This window comes from Amborella trichopoda, chromosome 10, assembly GCF_054954075.1.
Source record: "Amborella trichopoda isolate Santa Cruz 75 chromosome 10, AtrichopodaSantaCruz75HAP2 v2.0, whole genome shotgun sequence".
Classification (NCBI taxonomy): Eukaryota; Viridiplantae; Streptophyta; class Magnoliopsida; order Amborellales; family Amborellaceae; genus Amborella; species Amborella trichopoda.
In genome coordinates, this window is record NC_142345.1 from 2,219,203 (window position 1) to 2,238,999 (window position 19,797).

The 19,797-nt window shown below is 31.6% G+C and overlaps 1 protein-coding gene across 2 annotated transcripts; it reads left to right on the plus strand.

Moving 5' to 3' along the window:
• Positions 1–185: 185 nt before the first annotated feature.
• On the plus strand, positions 186–7,939 carry MUB2 (membrane-anchored ubiquitin-fold protein 2). Of its 2 annotated transcripts, none has more exons than XM_011622775.3 (4): positions 186–1,064; positions 6,506–6,676; positions 7,403–7,495; positions 7,607–7,939. In XM_011622775.3, the coding sequence occupies exons 1-3, from the start codon at positions 932–934 to the stop codon at positions 7,456–7,458; spliced, it is 360 nt and encodes a 119-aa protein (XP_011621077.1). In that variant the 5' UTR covers positions 186–931; the 3' UTR covers positions 7,459–7,495; positions 7,607–7,939. The 2 variants fall into 2 exon arrangements, with proteins under 2 accessions (XP_011621077.1, XP_011621076.1); XM_011622774.3 differs by having other exon boundaries at positions 7,637–7,939.
• Positions 7,940–19,797: the final 11,858 nt, after the last annotated feature.

Genomic DNA, 19,797 nt, shown 5'->3' on the forward strand with positions numbered 1-19,797 from the left:
ACGGAAGTAGGAAATCTTTTAGAACAACAATGTAATCTTATCCGAAGCGTTATTCAGAGAAAATCAAAATAATAATTCTCTGGTTAAATATATCCTCTCTCTCGAAATAGTAAGAATCGTAAGAAATGGTATCTCTCTAGAATTTGTAATGAATTTTTTAGGGTTGCTGAAAAGAATTATTTTCGTGAGTTCCCAGGGGTATTGAGAAGATGTCGAGGCGTGGGTCATTGACTGGCGTCCTTTGTGACTTCAAAATCATCGATGGCATTTTCTCAATCTAAAATCTATTCAATCCCTCTCTCTCTCTAGCCTCATCATCATCCGTTACTAATGATTCAGCGTATATTTTCGAGGAGAGAGGAAGTTGGGTTTTGTTGCAGTGTAAATGCTTGGGTGGATCAGAAGGTTCTAGAGAGAGGATCGCCAGAATAAGTTGGGTTTTTCGAGAGAGAGAGCTTTTTGTTGGATCTAGAGTTTTTTGGAGAGAGGATCTCTTGGAAAGGTTGGACTTTTCAGATTCAAGTGTTTGAGAAAGAGAATCACGAGAAAGAGTCCCAGTTTTTCAGGACTTTCTGCAAAAAAAATCGGCTTTTAGTAAGAGAATCACAAGAACAGTTGCTTTTCCCGGAAAGTTTGATACAAGCCAGGGAGAGACCACAAATTGAATTGTGTTTCCACTGTAATCTCAGACAATCAGAAGTATAAAAAGTTTCAGAGATAAATTAGTAGACACCCTCTATTATCATCGGAAGCTTCAGAGGAGATTTTTATTTATTAATTTTTTTTTTTTCTGAAAACTTCAAGGAACTTAATTATGATAGAAAATAGTGAGTTGGGTCCTTGAAATTCTTGAGATAGAAGAAAACCAACATTTGAAATTTGGGTTTCTTTTCTTTTATTGTCGGGCTTTGGAATTTTGTTATTTTCATTGATGGCTGGAGGGCAAGAGCAGTTCGAGATCAAGTTCAGGCTTTTTGATGGATCAGATATTGGCCCTAAAAAGTACCCAGCTGCTACAAGTGTTGCCACCATTAAGGAAAACATTATTGCTCAATGGCCCAAAGGTATAAACATTTTATTTGGGTTTTTGATCTGTTGATTGTTGATTTAACTTCATTCATATTATTTTCCATTTTTTTTTGTTGGAGATTTGGGTTGATTTAATGGTTTTTCATCTTTCTAACATGAGCCTTTTGTGATAGGAAAGGTTGGCATGGTTTTTACACGTCGTAATATTGTTTATTCTACTCGCCTCATCATCTACTGAGGATTAGTGGTTTGAAAGATCTATGATTGTTTTATATTTGGTATTGGGGCTCTTGAATAGTTTAGGGTTATAGTTTTTTAATTTTTAATTTTATTTAATTTTATTTTTTTTTAATTTTTTATGAACAGTTAACCTTTCAGGCCTATAGTTGAATTCTGATTGATTTATCCAAGATAATTGATGATTTGTAAGGAAAATTAGATCGAATTAAAGCCTGTTACTATAAAACCTGTTACTATGTCTTTTTATCACCTGTTAATATGTTTTTTTATCTCTGTCCTGGTTTTTTTTGCTTTGTTGTCGTGGCTATGATTGGGCCTGTCATATTTTTGCAGAATTGCTAAGCTGAAGCGAGAGGGATATGTGGATTTCCTCTCATCTAGTATCTATCTCATTATGTTTATATGTGAAAATGGATTTAATATTCAATGGACACCCTCTTAGTGTGAAGACTTGAGCTAATTTATTTTGCCCCTGATGGCTTCAATGGGTATTGAGCATTGTGGTTGCCACTGAGGTTCTGTATTTTCAGCAATGATTGAGTTCAAGCTTAATCTTTTGTATTCCATGAAAATGTGGCCATGTGAGCTCAGTTATGGCTGGATATATTGGAAAAAAATGGAATAACAACTGTCCATGCTAATAATACAAGCCCAAGCAGTATACCTGTTGCTAGCTAAAAAGTAGTCCTTGTTCTCTTTCATAATTCAAAACTGGCAAGTTTAATATTAATTATGTGCATGGTGTAATTATGTGCATATAGTGTTCGCTTTTGGTGAAACTATGTTGGCTGAGAATTGTTGATGTCAGAGACTACTTAGATTTGCACTTTGACTCCCATTCGTTTTAGTGGGAATTATGGGAATATGGGAAGCATATATGAAGCCTATAGGGGTTCCTAATGTAGTTATAAATGACTGAAAATTTCTTAAAAATAGTGTAACTTTTGAAGTAAAAAATTCTAGGTCTATGGAATGTGCAATAAGCTATGCTAGTTCAGCTATAATACCTTGTATTGCACTAGGATTTATGTATTATGTACGAAAAGTAATGCGGCTTTCTAGCATGTCTATAATTGGTCTTTTGTGTAGGGCCTGTTGCTCTACATAGCACTAGACAGGATAAAGGAATGTGAGTGTGGTCACTGGAATTGGGTCTCCCTGTTTCAATTTTTTCACTGTTAGATCTATTGCGACCTGCCATGGTGCTCAAACTGTGTGTCCCTGAAGGCTCATGTTTTGCCAACAATCTGAGATTGCATTCTCCTTATTTGGAACCATATATGAGCTTCCCCTTGATCTAGTTTCTTGCGGAAGTCTCCCCCTTGATCTGGTTATTGGCTCAAGTCTATATTTTGATTGAAAGACATTTTTTCCTGGTTTATTATTTTGTTACATGGTATTAGATCTAAGAACAAACTATTCATGGAGGATAGGCTCCTTGAGATTAAACCTTTTTCTATCTCCTAGGTATCGTTCGAGGACTTCGGTTCTGTGGAATCTCAACCATTGGTGATTAGCTATTTAATGAGGAAATAAAAGACATTTCATCTAGTTTTGATTAGTGGCAATCTGTGTAACTTTGCTGCTGCAATAGCATTCTTTACCACATTTGAGTTTGAACTACACTGGTGACCTTCTTCATGCATTTTTGATCCGCAATTCATGAGAGAAATATCCATTCAGGACATTGTTGTCCTAAAAGACTGCTTTTGCTATGAGAACATACTAGTTCTGTGTCTTTGATGCAGAGAATAGGGAAAACAAAATAAATAAATCAGAAAAGTAAAAATAAAAATAAATGGAATGAGAGATTATACCTTAGGGTCTGCAAAGGAGTCCACCCCAAAAAGATCTTTTCACAAGACCTAAAATCAAATATTCTCTTCTCAACTTCTTTTTCTTGTCTTGTCCAATTACATATTAATAGAAGAAAAATCAAAAACCTAATTTGTTCCCAAAGAAACCCTAATAAATCAAGGTTAACATTACCAAAAAAAAAGAGAAAAGAAAAGAAATCCTAATAAATATTAAATCACATTCCTTCATTTTTTTTCCAAAAAAAATTGAACTTTTAATTATACCCCTCAATTCCTTACAGGAAAAATACACAAATACTTTAAAAGAAAATTAGAAACCCAAAATAACCAAAATTCAAACCTAAAAACTTCTTTAAAGAAAAAAAGAAAGCCAAATCCTAGATCTAATCTCCCTAAAAATTAATAAAATAATAATAAAAAAAACTAATTACATCATTCCCTTAGGGTTGGGAGAAGCTTGACCTTCAGTTTGTTGAATTCATCATTTCTTTTAGAGTCCTTTACTTTGTTGGTGATAAGTCCCACCATTTACCTGATTACATTGTCTTCTTTAATTAACCAATTAATCAAAAACTTGATGTACAACTTGTAGTGGAACTCTGGAATACCAAACATAATCTCGATTTCGTCTTTGAGCTCAGAGGGTGCTATTTCACATGCTACACATAGCGTAGTTTATTTTTAATAATCAATTATCGAAATTTCGACCACTTTTTGGGTGGTTTTCAACATATTTTCACACTGAGATTTACCTCTTCATGGTATCTAATATATTCAAGTTTCTTCTTATTTGATCTTGAAGTTTAAGATTTGGTATCAAATCTACGAGATTATGAGCACCTTCTTCTTGACGATAGGTATTTTCTAATCGTTGCAGCCTCTGATTTATTCTGCTGGACTATCTTCGAATATCTTCCATGTCTTGATTTACACCCTCTTTTATTATTGCTTCACAAGCTCCAATATGTGGCTATATATCGTTGATCATGAGCGTAGGTTTTGGTGGCATTATGATGGATGAATTTTTCAATCGTTGATACCAATTAATGCAGGGAAGAGGGAAAATAAAATAAATAAATAAGAAAACTTAAAATAAAAATAAAGGAGGTGAGAGGTTATACCCTCTCACATAGATTGCAAGGGAGTCCACCCCAAAAAGAGCTTTTCACAAGATCCAAAATCAAATATCCTTCTCTTTCTCCTCTTCTTTTTCTTGTATACTTGAGAAAATCCTGGAACCTAACTTGTTCTATAACAAACGACTACATCACACTTTCTGTTGTCCTTGAGAAGCTGGGCTTGCAAGTTCTTTGAACATATTTGGTGGAAACTTGGCAAACTTAAATCGCCATTTATCACGCTGAACTGAACTGGCTTACTTAATATTATTACCCATCCTAACTTCATATGAGATCTCGAGTAAATTGCTGAGAGTTCATTGTCTTAGTCCTCAAGTTACCCCATCTTTTGAACCTCAAAGTTTCTCACTTCTGATGCTGTTTTTCTTTTTCTAAGCCATCTTTTCTTTGCTTTCCACCTTTTGATTTGGGATAACTAGGGAATGACTGCTCTTATATGTGCCTTAAGCGGTTAAACCTCTTGACAATTGATGATACTCAATTCTTGTTTTCTCTTTTCTTTAGTATACATCTTCCTTTTTAGTTCCCCTGTATGTTTGAGTGAGTTTTTCCTCTAAAATCCCTTTCTCTCCCTTTTATTGATGATGCAAAGTCTTTCTTTACAATTCAAACTCCTGCTCATTATGAAATTACTTACAACCTTTGAGTATTTACTAACTGAATTCTTTTCAGCAGGAAACTTTACTCACATTGATGATGTTCTTGCGGAACATCTACTTGTTTAGCTGTCCATGGTTACTATGAAATTCTTGAAATGTCATGATAGAATACATTGTTCTCTCCCCCTGAGCTACTGGTGGGATTAGATGTCTTAGTTCAGTTCCACCCTATTAATTATTAAAGATTCTCCTTGTTTTTCGGAGTATGGCGACCACCTTGATTTCTTGATTCTCTTATTCCTTGAGTTATGATGTTGGTGGATGAATATTTCCCTGTATCCTTCTTCCTTGGAGTTTGTTGTTCTCAATGTCTACTATGGAGACTGGCATGTTGGGATTCTCCTCCTCTATTAGCCAGCTCCCTGAAGTCTCTTCCCTTATATCCCCTCTCACTCTAGCTTCATTGGCCATTTTTTTGAGATAAAAGCAGTCCCTTGCAGATAGTGTGATAACTACTTTCATATTATGCTTTTTCTAAGCTCCTTAAGTTTCTTCCCTTATATTCTCTCTCTCTCTCTCTCTATAATTTCATTGAGTATTTTTATGAGATAAGAAGAAATCTTTTGTACCTAGTATGAGAATTTTCCGATTACCCTTTTCTAATTGGGTTGCCATGAATCTTACTGAAACTCCTCTTTTACTTTTGCCCCACTTGGATTTACCTTTACCTTCCTCCTTGCTTGTCAGCGAAAGTGCTTTATAGGTGATGCACCATATCTAAGAGATTTTTCTTAGATAACAACTTACCAAAAATTACACACAGGCAGTTTATATGTGATAGAAGGCAGTTATGCACAATTGATACTGGTTGATGATCCCCTCTTTGAAAGAAAAGGATGGCTCCCTACTTGATATGAGATAATTTGTTTTGGTTTATGAAACTACCTATGCTTGGTTTACTCATAAAGAAATTTAGCTACTGTCACTTCTAATGCAAAAAATTATCTGTCTTGATGGTTAGAAAATAATGTGGAGTATATCATTCCGATTAATCGAGGTAATTTATTATTTTTTAATTAAGAAGATAATGCTGAAATGAAAAAGAAAACGGAGGCTAACTCTCCTTTATTATGGGAGATAGAATATGATATACTATGAGATTATGTCAATAGCTATAATATTAATTTAAAAAAACTTTGATGAAACACAGGCCCAGCAGTGATTATAACTGGAGAACAGAGAAAGAGAAGAGAACAGTCTGAGCCAGAATTTTCAGTGCTCTCTTATATGGACCCGGTTTCTCTGTGGCCAAGCCCCCGCATATGTAGAAATGTGGGCCTCTTAATAGATCTATTTTTGAGATGGATATTAAGACTTAACTTTTAAGAACATGTAATCTCTAACATGGAGATCATGTATATGAATAAATAAATAAATTTTTAAAACTAAAAATAATAATTTTATTAAGAAAACATTTGGGCTGTTAGTTTCCATTGTTCTAGATGGAACACCTACTTGCATCCATCTTTAAGATGGATGCTTCACTCTTTTCTGGACCGCATATGTAGAAAAGCAGTCCAGCCCGTATGAAACAATTTTCCTTCTTATATTGTTCATGCAATCAAAATTCGATCTCTTTATCGATATATGTTTCCTCAGTTTTTTTTTGTCCTTTAAGCAGATAAGGAAAATGGTCCAAGGACTGTTAGTGATGTCAAGCTAATCAATGCTGGAAGGATATTGGAGAATAACAGAACCTTGGGAGAGTGTAGGAGTCCCATATGTGATTTTCCTGGTGGGGTCACGACAATGCATGTTGTAGTTAAACCCCCTTCCTCAGAAAAGGGCAACGGTATACTTCTCATTATAATCATTTCAAAGTCACTAAGTTGGTGTCCTCTCTCTCTCTTATTTTGTTGATCCTCTCTCTCTCTCTCTATCATTAAAATTTTCTCATAGTACACTTCTCATTAAAATTATCTTGAAATCGTCATGTTGGTGTCTTCCTCTCTCTCTGTCATGTTGGTGTTCTCTTCTCTCTCTTTCCCGAAGTATACTCTCTCTCATTGGAATTCTCTCAAAATCATTTTGTTGGTACCCTCTCTCACTCTCTCTCATTAAATATTCTCTCATGGTAGACTTCGCACTAAAATTATCTCAAGATCATTTATATTAGTGCCCTCCTCTCTTTCTCTCTCTCAAGATCATTTGGTTTCTCTCTCATTAAAATTATCTCAAAATCGTTTTGTTGGTACCTATGTCATTAAAACTCTCATAATCATTTTGTTGGTATGTTAGCTTTCATCAAAATTCTCTCATAATCAATTTGTTGGTGCTTTCTCTCTCATTAAAGTTCTCTCATAATCAATTTTGTTGGCCCACCCCTCTCTCTCTCTCAAGATCATTGGGTAGGGTATCCTCTCACTCATTCTCATTGAAAGTCTCAAAGAACTTCTTCTCTTTAAAATTCTCTCAAAATCATTTTGTTGGTATAACACCTAACCCCCCACCCCCCACCCCCCACTATCTCTACCTCTCAGATCCTCTGATTAAACTCACTCTTCTTGCATGAAAACAGAAAAGCAACGGACAAATCAGAGCAAGGACCCAAAATGCTTGTGTGTAATCTTGTAACAGAGGCCTTTAATGGGTGGAAATGAGGGATTTGCAGGTAGGTTTTGTCAGCCAAGAATATATTTGCATCTATTTAACTCCTTTAATACGTGAGATTGAGAATTCTAATATTACCTTATCTATTTGATCATTTTCTTAATATTACAAGGACTCAATTATACGCAATCTGCTGATGCAGAACGTTTATGATTTCTCGATCAACTATACACCAAGGTATACGATACACTCCCACATTTTGCAGGTTTCATGGAGGTGATTGGTTTCATAGAATGGTCATTGTGGTTCTCTTTCATGATTTGTATTTTTTTGGTATATCTGTACATGCATAATTGGCCAATAGTGATTCTTCCATCAAATGAAACTTCTGCTATCGGGTTTCGTTTAGATTAAAGGACAATGCTTAGTCATTCCTTTTATTCATTCTCTTTCTCCAGGTGAATCATGTTATACGGTTTCCACCATAATCTATTTGATTACTGAACTGTGGATATGGAAATGATTGTAAGGAATCCATGAAGTTTGTACAGTTTATCCAAACAAGAGATTTGAGGAATCCATGATAAGAATCCTTGATACTGAAAATTCTGGCTTTCACGTATTCAAGATTCCTAATTTCCTCCCATCCAAACAGGCCCTAATGAGGAAAACATTTGGGCCACGCAGGAGCCGACCACTATTTTGGCCCGCCCTCCCCTGTTTCTTAGTCCTAAGGGCGTTTGTTTCTCCCCGAATTTAATGCTCATTCGCTTGGATCTGGGGAAGAAGCTCATGAAAAGGAATTTTAAAAAGTCCCTTGGAAAACGGTTTTTTTGAACCCAATGAGGGTAGACCATCCATTTCATGTGCGGCTAGATCTTGTCTCTAACAATTCAAAATGAAAGCTATTTGTTTAAAAGAAGAAGAAGAAAGAAATGGTCATCTTGTGATGGTGAGGCAATCTAGAAAATATGGGAGTGAAATCCTCTAGGGTCAACAGATGTGCAACAATTTTTTCTCTTCTAAAAAATTTATTTTCTATTTTTTTAAATACTTCCTCTAGGGTCAACAGATGTGCAACAATTTTTTCTCTTCTAAAAAAATTATTTTCTATTTTTTAAAATACTTTTCATGGGTTCCATAGCTGGGCTTAAAGAGAATATGTGCGTAAAATTTGGGGCAAAACAAATGGCCCAAAGGCCCCATAATGGGGTAGGACAGTTACTGCAGTGGTCCGCCAATGGATGGACCATGTGTTTTGCTTTTCGTGTCATTGCAAGCTCTGTAGTTTGCTCCCTAGAAAAACAAATGCTCGAAACGATTGAAAAGCTAGAAATGAATTTCTTGAGGATTCAAATTCTAGATTTGTATTGGTTGTTTTGAAAGCATTTGGATGAAGTGTGATTTTATATTTCCATTGCACGCTTAGAGGCTCAGCTTGGGCCAAGGGCTTGGACCTGGCCCAAGCCGAGTTACTCTGCTGAGTCGCCCGAGTAGTGAGCATGGCTGAAAATTTTAAAAAAGAATTTATAATATATTTCCTATAATACTAATTGAAATATTAGTCTTTTAATATATTTAATAATGGTCATAACTAAAATATGATAACATCCTTCCATGTTCCACATATTTTTTATGTTTTGAAATTAAAAAATATTTCATTTCTTCATTTCAAATATTTTTGTGAATTTGTTTCTAATTATGATATTAGAATATAAAGTTGGTTTTAGTATCTTTTGTAATCTTAAATATATAGCTTTTAGTGCTTGTAATTTTCATTTGTGACTCATTTTACTTTTCTATAAATAACTCTTAAATTATGATAAAGAAAATTTTTATACAAATTTTTCATGCTTTAAAAATAGTTTTTGACCAATTTTTTGGATATCCTATAATGAATTCCGAGTTGTTTTACAAAAATTATACCGATTTTTCAACAAAAATATGTGACGTAAAACCATCTTTTTTTTCTTTCTTTGATTATTTGAATAACTTTATATTTTGACCAATGTTTTAAAAAACGTCGAGTCGAACCGGATTCGCCCGGTTCGACTCGGAAATCGTGAAAAGGGGACCGGATCGCCTAAAAAATCGGAAATCGTCCGCTTCTAGAGAGAACCGGACGATTCTGTACAGTGAATAGCCGATTCACTGTACGGAATCGGCGAGTCCGAACAGTGAATCGGCGAGTCCCGTACGGTTTTTTTTTTGTTTTTTTTTTTTGTGTAATCCATGATAGATTTTTTTGTAATACTTGATCGATTTTCTTGTAATCCATGATCGAAATTTTTTTGTTTTTTGTAACCCATAATAGAATTTTTTGTAATCCATGATCGAATGTTTTGTAATACATGATCGAAATGTTTGTTTTTTTTTGTAATCCATGATCGAAATGTTTGTTTTTTTTTTTGTAATCCATGATTGAATTTTTTGTTTTTTGCTTTTTTTGTAACCCATGATAGAGTTTTTTGTAATCCATGATTGAATTTTTTGTAATCCATGATCGAACTGTTTTTTTCTTTTTTTATAATCCACGATTGAATTTTTTGTTTTTTTTTGTTTGTTTTTTTTTGTAATCCATGATCGAATTTTATGTAATCCATGATCGAATTTTATGTAATCCATGATTGAATTTTTTGAAAATTTGTGATTTTTTTTTTTTAATCCATGATCAAATTTTTTTTTGTAATCCATGATAGAATTTTTTGAAAATTTGTGATTTTTTTTTTAATCCATGATCGATTTTTTTGAAAATTTGTTACTTTTTTTTTTTTTTAATCCATATCATTCAAAGAGAAAATGAGAGAGATGATGATTCTGAGGCCACCCTATCCCAGCCATATTATTCACATATCGAATCCCAACAGCAACAGTGTAGGGATGAGCACGAAATACTGTAAATTAAATGCTGAATGGCGGTTCAGGAAAAGAACATATCAATATTCGCATATTCATTCAAAAACATGAAAATTCTTAATGGAGTACCCTCATTTTTTATTGAATTCCTAAAAAACAATATTTATAATGAATTTTAATAATTTTTTCGAATTTTTTTTAAGCTTTATTCTGACCGATTCACCCGATTTTTGATCCGGATCGTCGATTCGCCGATCCGGATCGGTTTTTTGGAAGCCCGATCCGGGTCACCGATCCGTTTTTTAAACCATTGATTTTGACTGATTCTTTTTGCATTGAAAATTTATTTATATTTAATTTTCATATTTATTAATGCCATAGGCTTTTATTATAAACATTGAAATTATAAAATAATATTGTTATGTTTCGAATTTTTAAATTTTTGATATTTTAATTATATATAAGACTACTTTTTTTTTTATTCTAGTTTTTATTCATTTCTTATATTGTATTTCGAATATATATCATTGACATGAACTCTGATACTTCCGCATAACGGATATTGCGTCTAACACGGTGAAGTCCAAAATGCATTATTGATTTCTGTTGTTCTTAAAAATTTTATTGTTATTCACCCATTATATTTCTATGTACATTATACTTAAATCTACTAATATATACAAATTAATGGATGAAATCATGCTCCTTTTCTCTCTAAGCTAAAGTGTTTTTCATCGTGAAAATCATCATGGTTTTCATTGTCTTCTATCGCACTCTTATTTTCATCATTATTCACTATTTAAAATCTTGGGAAAATTATAAAAAGCCTCAAGATTGCACTTTCTATTCAACTTACACCAATCTAAATTTTTCTCTCACTTTTTTCTTAAATATACACTTTCTATGTAAATTTTTCCAACCAAATAAAAAATAAAAAAATACTTAAACTAACCTCCTTTACTTTAACTTAACCCACACATCTCTCTTCTCTATCCAATCAAAATAGGGGCTCCAGCACTATGTAAATAAGGTTCGGGCTCCGCCACTATGTAAATTTCGGTCAGCAATAGGGCTTCGACACTGTGTAAATTTCGGTCCGCCAGTAGGGCTCCGACACTGTGTAAAGTGTGGTCCGAGGTGGTTTGATAGTAAATGTTACTAGATTCCAAGACTCTGGCACTATATAAAAGCGGTCCGACAGTACTCAGCTTCGGTGCGCTCGGTCTGGTAGTTGTATTACGGTGGTCTAGCACTTGTGCGCTATAGCAATGTGCTAATGGGTTCACTCAGTCGGGTAGTTGTCTTAGCGCTTGGTCTGGTAGTTGTCTTACGATGGTCTAGCACTTTTGCGCTCTGGCAATGTGCTACTGGGTTCACTCGGACTGGTAGTTGTCTTACGGTGGTCTAGCACTTGTGCGTTATGGCAATGTGATGGTGTGCTCTGGCAATGTGTTACTGGGTACAAAAGTAACGCCAAGTTGTATTATGGTAGTATAGCACTTGTGCGCACTGATAATGTGATGGTTCACTCTGACAATGTGCTATTTGGTTCAAAAGTCAATGTCAAATATGACGAAAATAATTTTTGTGTAGGAAAAGGATATTTTCATCACGAAAATGATTTTTGCATACAGAAAGGGTATTTTTGTTTTAAAAAATGAAAAGTATCTTTTGGGAGTATTTGCATAAAAAATTTGTTTCATAGAAAAAAGTGAGCAATCGTTAGATAGGTAAGTCACGTAGAGGGTGCGGTATTAGGGTTTTTGTTTTTGTAATTTCCCCCATATCCTTGTATTTGTTTGCATTCAATGCCCCTTCAGCTTTTTTTTCAAAGATCGTATCTGATATATGTAATTATGGCAAAAGTTATGAGTATTTTTGGGACTCCAACTTCTAAGGATGTAACCTCACATCGTGTGATAAATCTAAATATAATATAAAATAAACATTATTTGCATTTTATATTTGACAGAAACTTATCGTATAATAAATAATTAGGATACAGTTTGGATAGTGAGGATGATTTGACTCAAACTGACCAGATCGAAGTTAGAACTCTATTTTCCTTTTTTTTTTTTTTCAAAACGCTATCCAAATACTAAAGTGGATCAAAATTTTAGATTCGATAAGTCCTCTTTAAGTGGGCTTGGCAATAGACCGGGACTTGACCTGGTTCCGGGTCTCGGTCTAAATGTTGGACTTGAATACTATTTAGGCTTGGGTTCATGTGGACTTGGACCCGACCTAAATAGTATTATTATTTAATAATATTTAATATTTAAATAATTATAACTGTATTTTTTACTCATAATATTTAATACTTATATATATATATATATATATATGAAAAAAGATGAGATTAGCCTACTAGCTCATATGAACATATGAGCCCAATGTGAACCAATGTACAACGTGAATCTTATACTGGATTACATCTTATCTATCTATGGATAAGATAAATCCTACTTTCTGAATTTTGCAATTGAGTATCTAAAACTCATTATGCAGTTTTTGAAGAGAGAAAACCATGGCATTTAATAAATGGATAAGATGAATTTTAGCTTCTTAATTTACACATGGAGAGTATCGTGGCATCTAATGCATAATTAAACACACTTGATCTCATGTCCCATTGATCATGAATAGAGGGCTAACGTGCATTAATACTAATTTTAGAAAAGAAAGGTGGAAAAGAGAAAGAGGGAGGAGTGATAAGCACCTACGAATACCCAACCGGGCCACCTGGTATGAAAACCAAACCAGACCCATGGTACCGGTTAGTTTTTTGATTGGTCCTATGTGAAACAAAAATAAAATTTGGGCGAAAATTGATTAAGTTTAATGTTTGTCTAGTTTGGCAATTCTTACATGTTAAACAAAATTGATTATTTTTTTATAGTGCATTTTAAAAAAAAACTATTACTCTAATTGTTCTTTGCTTTTTAATGTTCCAATCCAATGAATTCTATTAGCTGTCAAACCAGTTCTGATTGGACTAGACTCCTTGTAAGTTTGACTGTAATATGCACATGCGTTGCACGTAATATTTAATATTAATCTTTGGAATATATTTATTAATAAAAAATATTTTAAATAAAACATGGTCTTAGATATTATTGAATTTATCTTCACAATTGAATAATTTTATTAAAAAATTATGAATATAATATTAAATATTATTTTAATATAATATTTGCAGCAACTTGAGAAGAATATAATTTCTTTAAAACCATGAAAGAAAGAAATAACTCAGATATATTATTTGTGAAAAAATAAGATTGGAAGGAGACCAAATTTTGTTTTAATGCTATTTTAAATAGAGTATTCAAGAGAGACATAGTACAAATGAAAAATAGTGAGAAAAAATTAGAGGACATGGGATAAAATTCATAATTAGAAAATAAAAATAACTCAAGTATCTCCTTAAAAAAAAAAATCCTATAAATATTTAATCACATATTTTTTTTTAAAAAATATAATATTGTTATTACAAAATTAAATGTACTATTCAAAGAAATTTAAAATATAAAAATTATAATTAAACACAGATAAAGGGAAGAATTGAGATGAAAACAAATCAATACATCATTTAACATAGGAATTAAAAAAATTATTTTTCTTTAGCATTCATGACCAATGGGCCATACCAAATAAGAAAGTAAGAGACATAATCCATTTGAAAAATAGCAAGAGAAAGCCAGAATAGAGAGTAACATAAATAAATAAGTTAGAGGTAATTGAAATAAAAATAATGAATAATTCAAGAAAATAAATAATAATAATAATAATAATAATAATAATAATAATAATAATAATAATAATAATAATAATAATAATAATAATAGTAATAATATCAACAACAACGATAACAACAATTATAAAAATGTTGTTGTTTTTATTTTATTCAATTACAAAAAGATATGTATAGAGAGTGAGTGAGCCCAAGCCACTTTTTTTCTATAATTAAAAAATTACATTACAACAAAAAATGCTACGTAGAGATAGAGATATATAACGTACCTTCTACCTTTTTGTTAGCAAAATATTTATGATAGAAAAACCCTTGTAAGAGGTTTTTTAAAGAAATGAACTTATAAAAGAGAAAAATAGATGGTTTATGTTTCAAGACATGGGGCATTGTAATATTTGATAGATCAGATGAAAAGAGAAGACATAAGAGTAGCCAGAGAGAGAGAGAGTTTCCTTATATGATAAGTTTAGGTGTGATAGGCTTTTGGTGAGGCGTGAGAGTTTTAGCCTTTTAAGTGAGAGAGGACATCGGAGGTTTTTTTTAAAGAGAGTTTTACGAAGGGAGAAATTGAGAGAGATTTAAGAAGAGAGATAAATAAGTGTAAAGAGAGATTAAGGAGGGATTTAATGACATAGAGAGATTAATTACAAGTTAACATAAGAGGTAGAGAAAAAGGTGGAAGAGAGAACATAACAGAATTGGCTCATTCAATTTTCAAAAAATAATAATTAGATGAGATAAAAGAAAAATTACAAAAAAACACCTGACTATCTATGCAACTTACCTTCACCCCTTATTTTTTCTCACTTTTTTTCTCAAAAACAACCTTTCCTCATAGAAACCTCCAAGGTAATAAGTTTTTATTTTTTTTGGATGGAAATGCCCTTCTTGCACAAACCAAATGAATTCGCAGGTCCCAAGTAACGTACTGCCAGAATACGTCTTTGCACTGCCGGAGCGTGTTCTCATAATGTTGGAGTGTTATGGCTCAGACCTGCATTGTCGGAGGGCACACTCAGAATGCCGGAGTGCTTGTTTATACTGTCGGAGCGCGGTCCTCCATTGCTGGAGTGTTGTGGCTTCAGAGACTTCATTGTCGGAGCACGTCTTTGCACTACTGGAGCGAGTTCTCATAATGATGGAGCGTTACGGCTCAGACCTACATTGTCGGAGTGCACATTTAGAATGCCAGATCGTGTGTTTGTACTGCCAGAGCACGTGTAACAGGAGAGAGAAGGCCACATAAAAACAAACAAGGGTAGTTTAGTTTTATTTCATGCTATTTTTGGGTTGGAAGAGTTATTTGCGAGAAAAGGTTGTTTGGGGAAAAACGTGTGAGAAAATATTGGGGTGGGTAAGTTACATAGATAGTCTATTTTAGAGTTTTTTTTTAGTAATTTTCCCTAAAAAACGTAATTAAAATTTATGAAAAAGAGGGGCACATATGTAGAACTTACAACCAAACTAAAGATAAGAACAATGTATTTATTAGTTTCTCATCTTTTTAAACTGTCCACTTGGATAAAGTATTCGAGAGAAAGAGAGAGTAAAGAGATGCGTTATGGTGGAGAGTTTATGCGTTATATAGAGAGGGAGAGAGAGTGGAGAGATGCGTTACAGGGGGAATGGGAATTTATTGCCTAAGCGCAATTATCATTAATTTAGTAACTTGAGAGAAAAGAGAGGGAGAGAGAGTGGAGAGATGCGTTATAGAGATTGCAATTATCATTAGGGCGCATCGATAACATCAACTTAGGGGGAGGAAGTAGGAACTTGTCCATGCGTTCGATGCACGGAACTTATACAGTAAACAAGTTTTGGGTAATTTCTTATGTGTTAAAGAAAAAAATGTTTCATCTAAAATGATGGAACTTAAAATAGGGTTCATTGAATCCTATTACGCCTCCCTTGTTTATATTGTTAATTTATGTTTGTATTATAATTCGAACACGAAATAAGGTTGTGATCGTCAAATCGGCTTAGATTCAATCTGGGTCGTTGGGTCCATATGTTCATATGAGCTGGTAGGCTAATCCTAACATTTCATATAATATAGATAATTACAATGTTATATACAAGACGAACATATATTAATAAAATAAATATAAAATACACTATGTTATATATTATATTGTGCTATATATATTATATATTTATATTAAAATTATTACTATAAATTTGTTATATTTAATGTATATTTATGTAGTATAATATATTTATATAATATATAATACATATTTATATTTAAAATATTTACAACACTACATATAATACAAATATATATTAATAAAATAAATATAAAATACAATATATTATATATTATATTATATGTATTATATATTTATATTCAAACTATTAATATATATTTATAATTTAATTATTCATATATTTTATTATATAATATATTTTTATAATATATATTTTATTACATACAATATTTTATGGGATTGTATAGTGAGACTATTTACCTTTGATACAAGGTGGTCACAATTCCTTACAACCATTTGATATGAAATTTGATAGCTTAGATATGTCACAAGGTTAGAGAAAATTTCTTTTGCAGTTTGAGATTGGTCAATGGAACAATTGCAACCACCCAATTTCACATCCAATAGTCAAGATTAATATGACCACTTTGTATAAAAAGTAAATGGTCTCATTCTATACTTTCTCATATTTTATTTATGTAATAGATATTTACAATAATATATATAATACAAATAGATATTAATAAAATAAATATAAATATACTGTATTATATATAGACACTGTTAGCATGTGGTCAACCCGCATATTTTAGAAATGCGGGCTTGGCAATAAATATATTTTTTAAATATAGTTTGATCCTAATTTTTGGATTATATATAATCTTTAACATGGAGACTTTGAATATGAAAAAAATATTAAAAACTATAAATAATAATTATATTAATAAAACATTTGGACTGTTAGTTACAACTGTTTTTAGATGGACCACCTATTTGCATCTATCTTTAAGATGTATGCTTTATACCTCTGAACCGTATTTCTACAATATGTGGTCCAACCCGCATTAAACAATTTTCATTATATATTATACTATACTATATAATATATATTTATATTTAGACTATTAATATGTAATAAATATGGGGAAACTTTATATAGAGCCAAGGATCGAAACAATCAAATTAGATCTTATCCTAAAAATTTCACTAGAAGAGGTTGTTTTGATGCCCAAATATCCTCAAATTGATAATCTCGACATCAAAATGCATGGACATGAGAAAAAAATGGATTTCAAGTTTTGAAAATAGTGTATTTTGTAACACATTTTTTGACCGTTAATTTTCAGGATTTTCAAGTTTTCATAGATCTCTCGATCTACACTATTTTTAAAGCTTTAAACTTTATAAATAAAATGAAAAATATAATTTAAAGCGATCAAAAATATTTTCAGTATTGAAACCACATTTCTAGACACTATTTGCAGATAGGCTCTAATTTGATTGTTTAGAACATAAGCTATATATATATATATATATATATATATATATATATATATATATATATATATATATATATATCTTGGCTTGCACGACCTCATTGAATGATAATACTCCCATCTCCCTTTTAGTTCTGGTCAACAATAGCACAATCGTGTGGAAAATAGACTGCAAGGGCCATACCAAGCATAATAATTATATAATATATATTGTATTAAATAATAGATTTGATTATATAAAATATTTTATTTATGTAATATATATTTACAATACTCTATAATACAAATATATATTAATATAATAAATTTAAAATATACTATATTATATATTATATTATGTTATATATTATAAATATTTAAATTATTAATATATATTTGTATTATATCTAATATATATATTTATGTAATATGATATATTTATATAATATATATTTATTATATAATATGTAATATATTTTATTATATAATATATTTTATTTATGTAATAGATACTTACGATGCTATATATAATACAAATATATATTAATAAAATAAATATAAAATTCACTATATTATATATTGGAAAAAATTAATATTAAGATGCAGCCTTAAAATGTAGAATTACATATACACCTAAAAAATCCATTGGAAAAGGGTGCTTGAATGTTGAAAAAACCTCTAAATGATCATTCGATCGAGATCTATGAATATGAAAAAAAACAAAAAAACAAAAAAGATTTTAGGTCCCAAATATAGTGCATCTTGTACATTATCTAGACCGTCCATTTTCAAGGTTTTCATTTGTTTATAGATCTACTTGATTTTAACCATTCTTAGTGTTTAAAGTTTTATAATTAGATATGAAAATAGATTTTAAGATAATCCTAAAAAAAAAATTCACCAAAATTACATGTTATGATAAAATTTGGAGGTACGCCTTAATTGGATTGTTTAAGGTTTTAACCTTATAGAAACCATACCTTTATATATTATATCATGTTATATATATATATATATATATATATATATATATATATATATATATATATATATATATATATTTGAAGAAGATCTAATATCCCATACTGTGTCCTATTCAGGAAGGACTATTGTAAATTGGAATCGGCTGTATTTAATATTTGTGTAGTTTTTTGAAAGTATTTTGTGGGAACTAATCCTTCGTTTATACAATTTAAGTCAGCACCAGAATCTATTAGAGCTAATATTTGAAAGGTATATTCGTTTTGGACTATGATTTTAACCAAAGAGTACCATTTTTGGTTTAGTATTTTGTTGATTAAATTTAATTGAAGTTCTTGGTTAAAATTGTAGGATTCATGTTTATCTTCCATATTATGTAGTAAAGTTGTAAATTCTATGTCTTCTTCATCTTCGGAATTATTATCTGTTAATTCGGTTAATTCTAATAATTTGATTCTAGTTTTTAACTTAATCAATTCAGATTTTACTTTATTAATTTCGTGTTTTAATTCAGCAATAGTGGGTTCTTTTTTACTATTATTCTTTTGGCCAATTCTTTTCAGCACTACTATCTTCACGTATGAGGAGTCGAGAAAAGAAAACATCTTTATACCATTTATAATGGGAAAGAGTTGGACATCGAAGATTATTGAGCAAATCTTCAGATCGGGCTTCGAGTAAAGCCGTACTTCCAACAAAGTGGAGTGTAATTGTATATTAATGTATTAACAGCATCACTTTCGAATTGTACTATATCTTGGTTTACTTCGTTTTTAATATAAGATTGTTTAGTGGCGGATAAAATTTGTTGTTTGGATATATCATTTAGGTGGAAATCCCACCATCCTCTGAGCCAACCTGTGAATCCATAGATAATAGCTTTTGCTACATCTTGGTCATGGGCACCAGAGACCTTGCATGCAGTAGCATACATGGTCATGTGTTTCATTGTGTCAAGAATTTGTAATTCAGACATTTCGTCTATATTCCAATTTACAATAGTCCTTCCTGAATAGAACACAACATGGGATATTAGATCTTCTTCAAATTGTACATCGACTGGAGTAGGTATATGATGGTACATTCTAGATGGGGCGGTAATTCTCATTTTCCGACCATAATCTATTCTATTAATCTTATCGTCTTGGGTAAAGGCATCTTTAATATTAGTAATGGTATTTGGAATTTTTGGAATTTCATGGAGCATCATAGCTACTGGTTCTGCTATTTTTATTACTGATTCTTTGCTCTTAGATTTCTCCTTTTCTTTAATATCTAAAGTAGCTAATTTAGTAATTAGCCGGTGCATTAA

Bases quoted from the DNA above. Each gene is read 5' to 3' on its own strand.
- MUB2 (XM_011622775.3), top strand. From the start codon at position 932: ATGGCTGGAGGGCAAGAGCAGTTCGAGATCAAGTTCAGGCTTTTTGAT. The intron at 1,065-6,505 runs GTATAAACATTT...TCCTTTAAGCAG, and splicing joins TATTGCTCAATGGCCCAAAG to ATAAGGAAAATGGTCCAAGG. The intron at 6,677-7,402 runs GTATACTTCTCA...GCATGAAAACAG, and splicing joins TTCCTCAGAAAAGGGCAACG to AAAAGCAACGGACAAATCAG.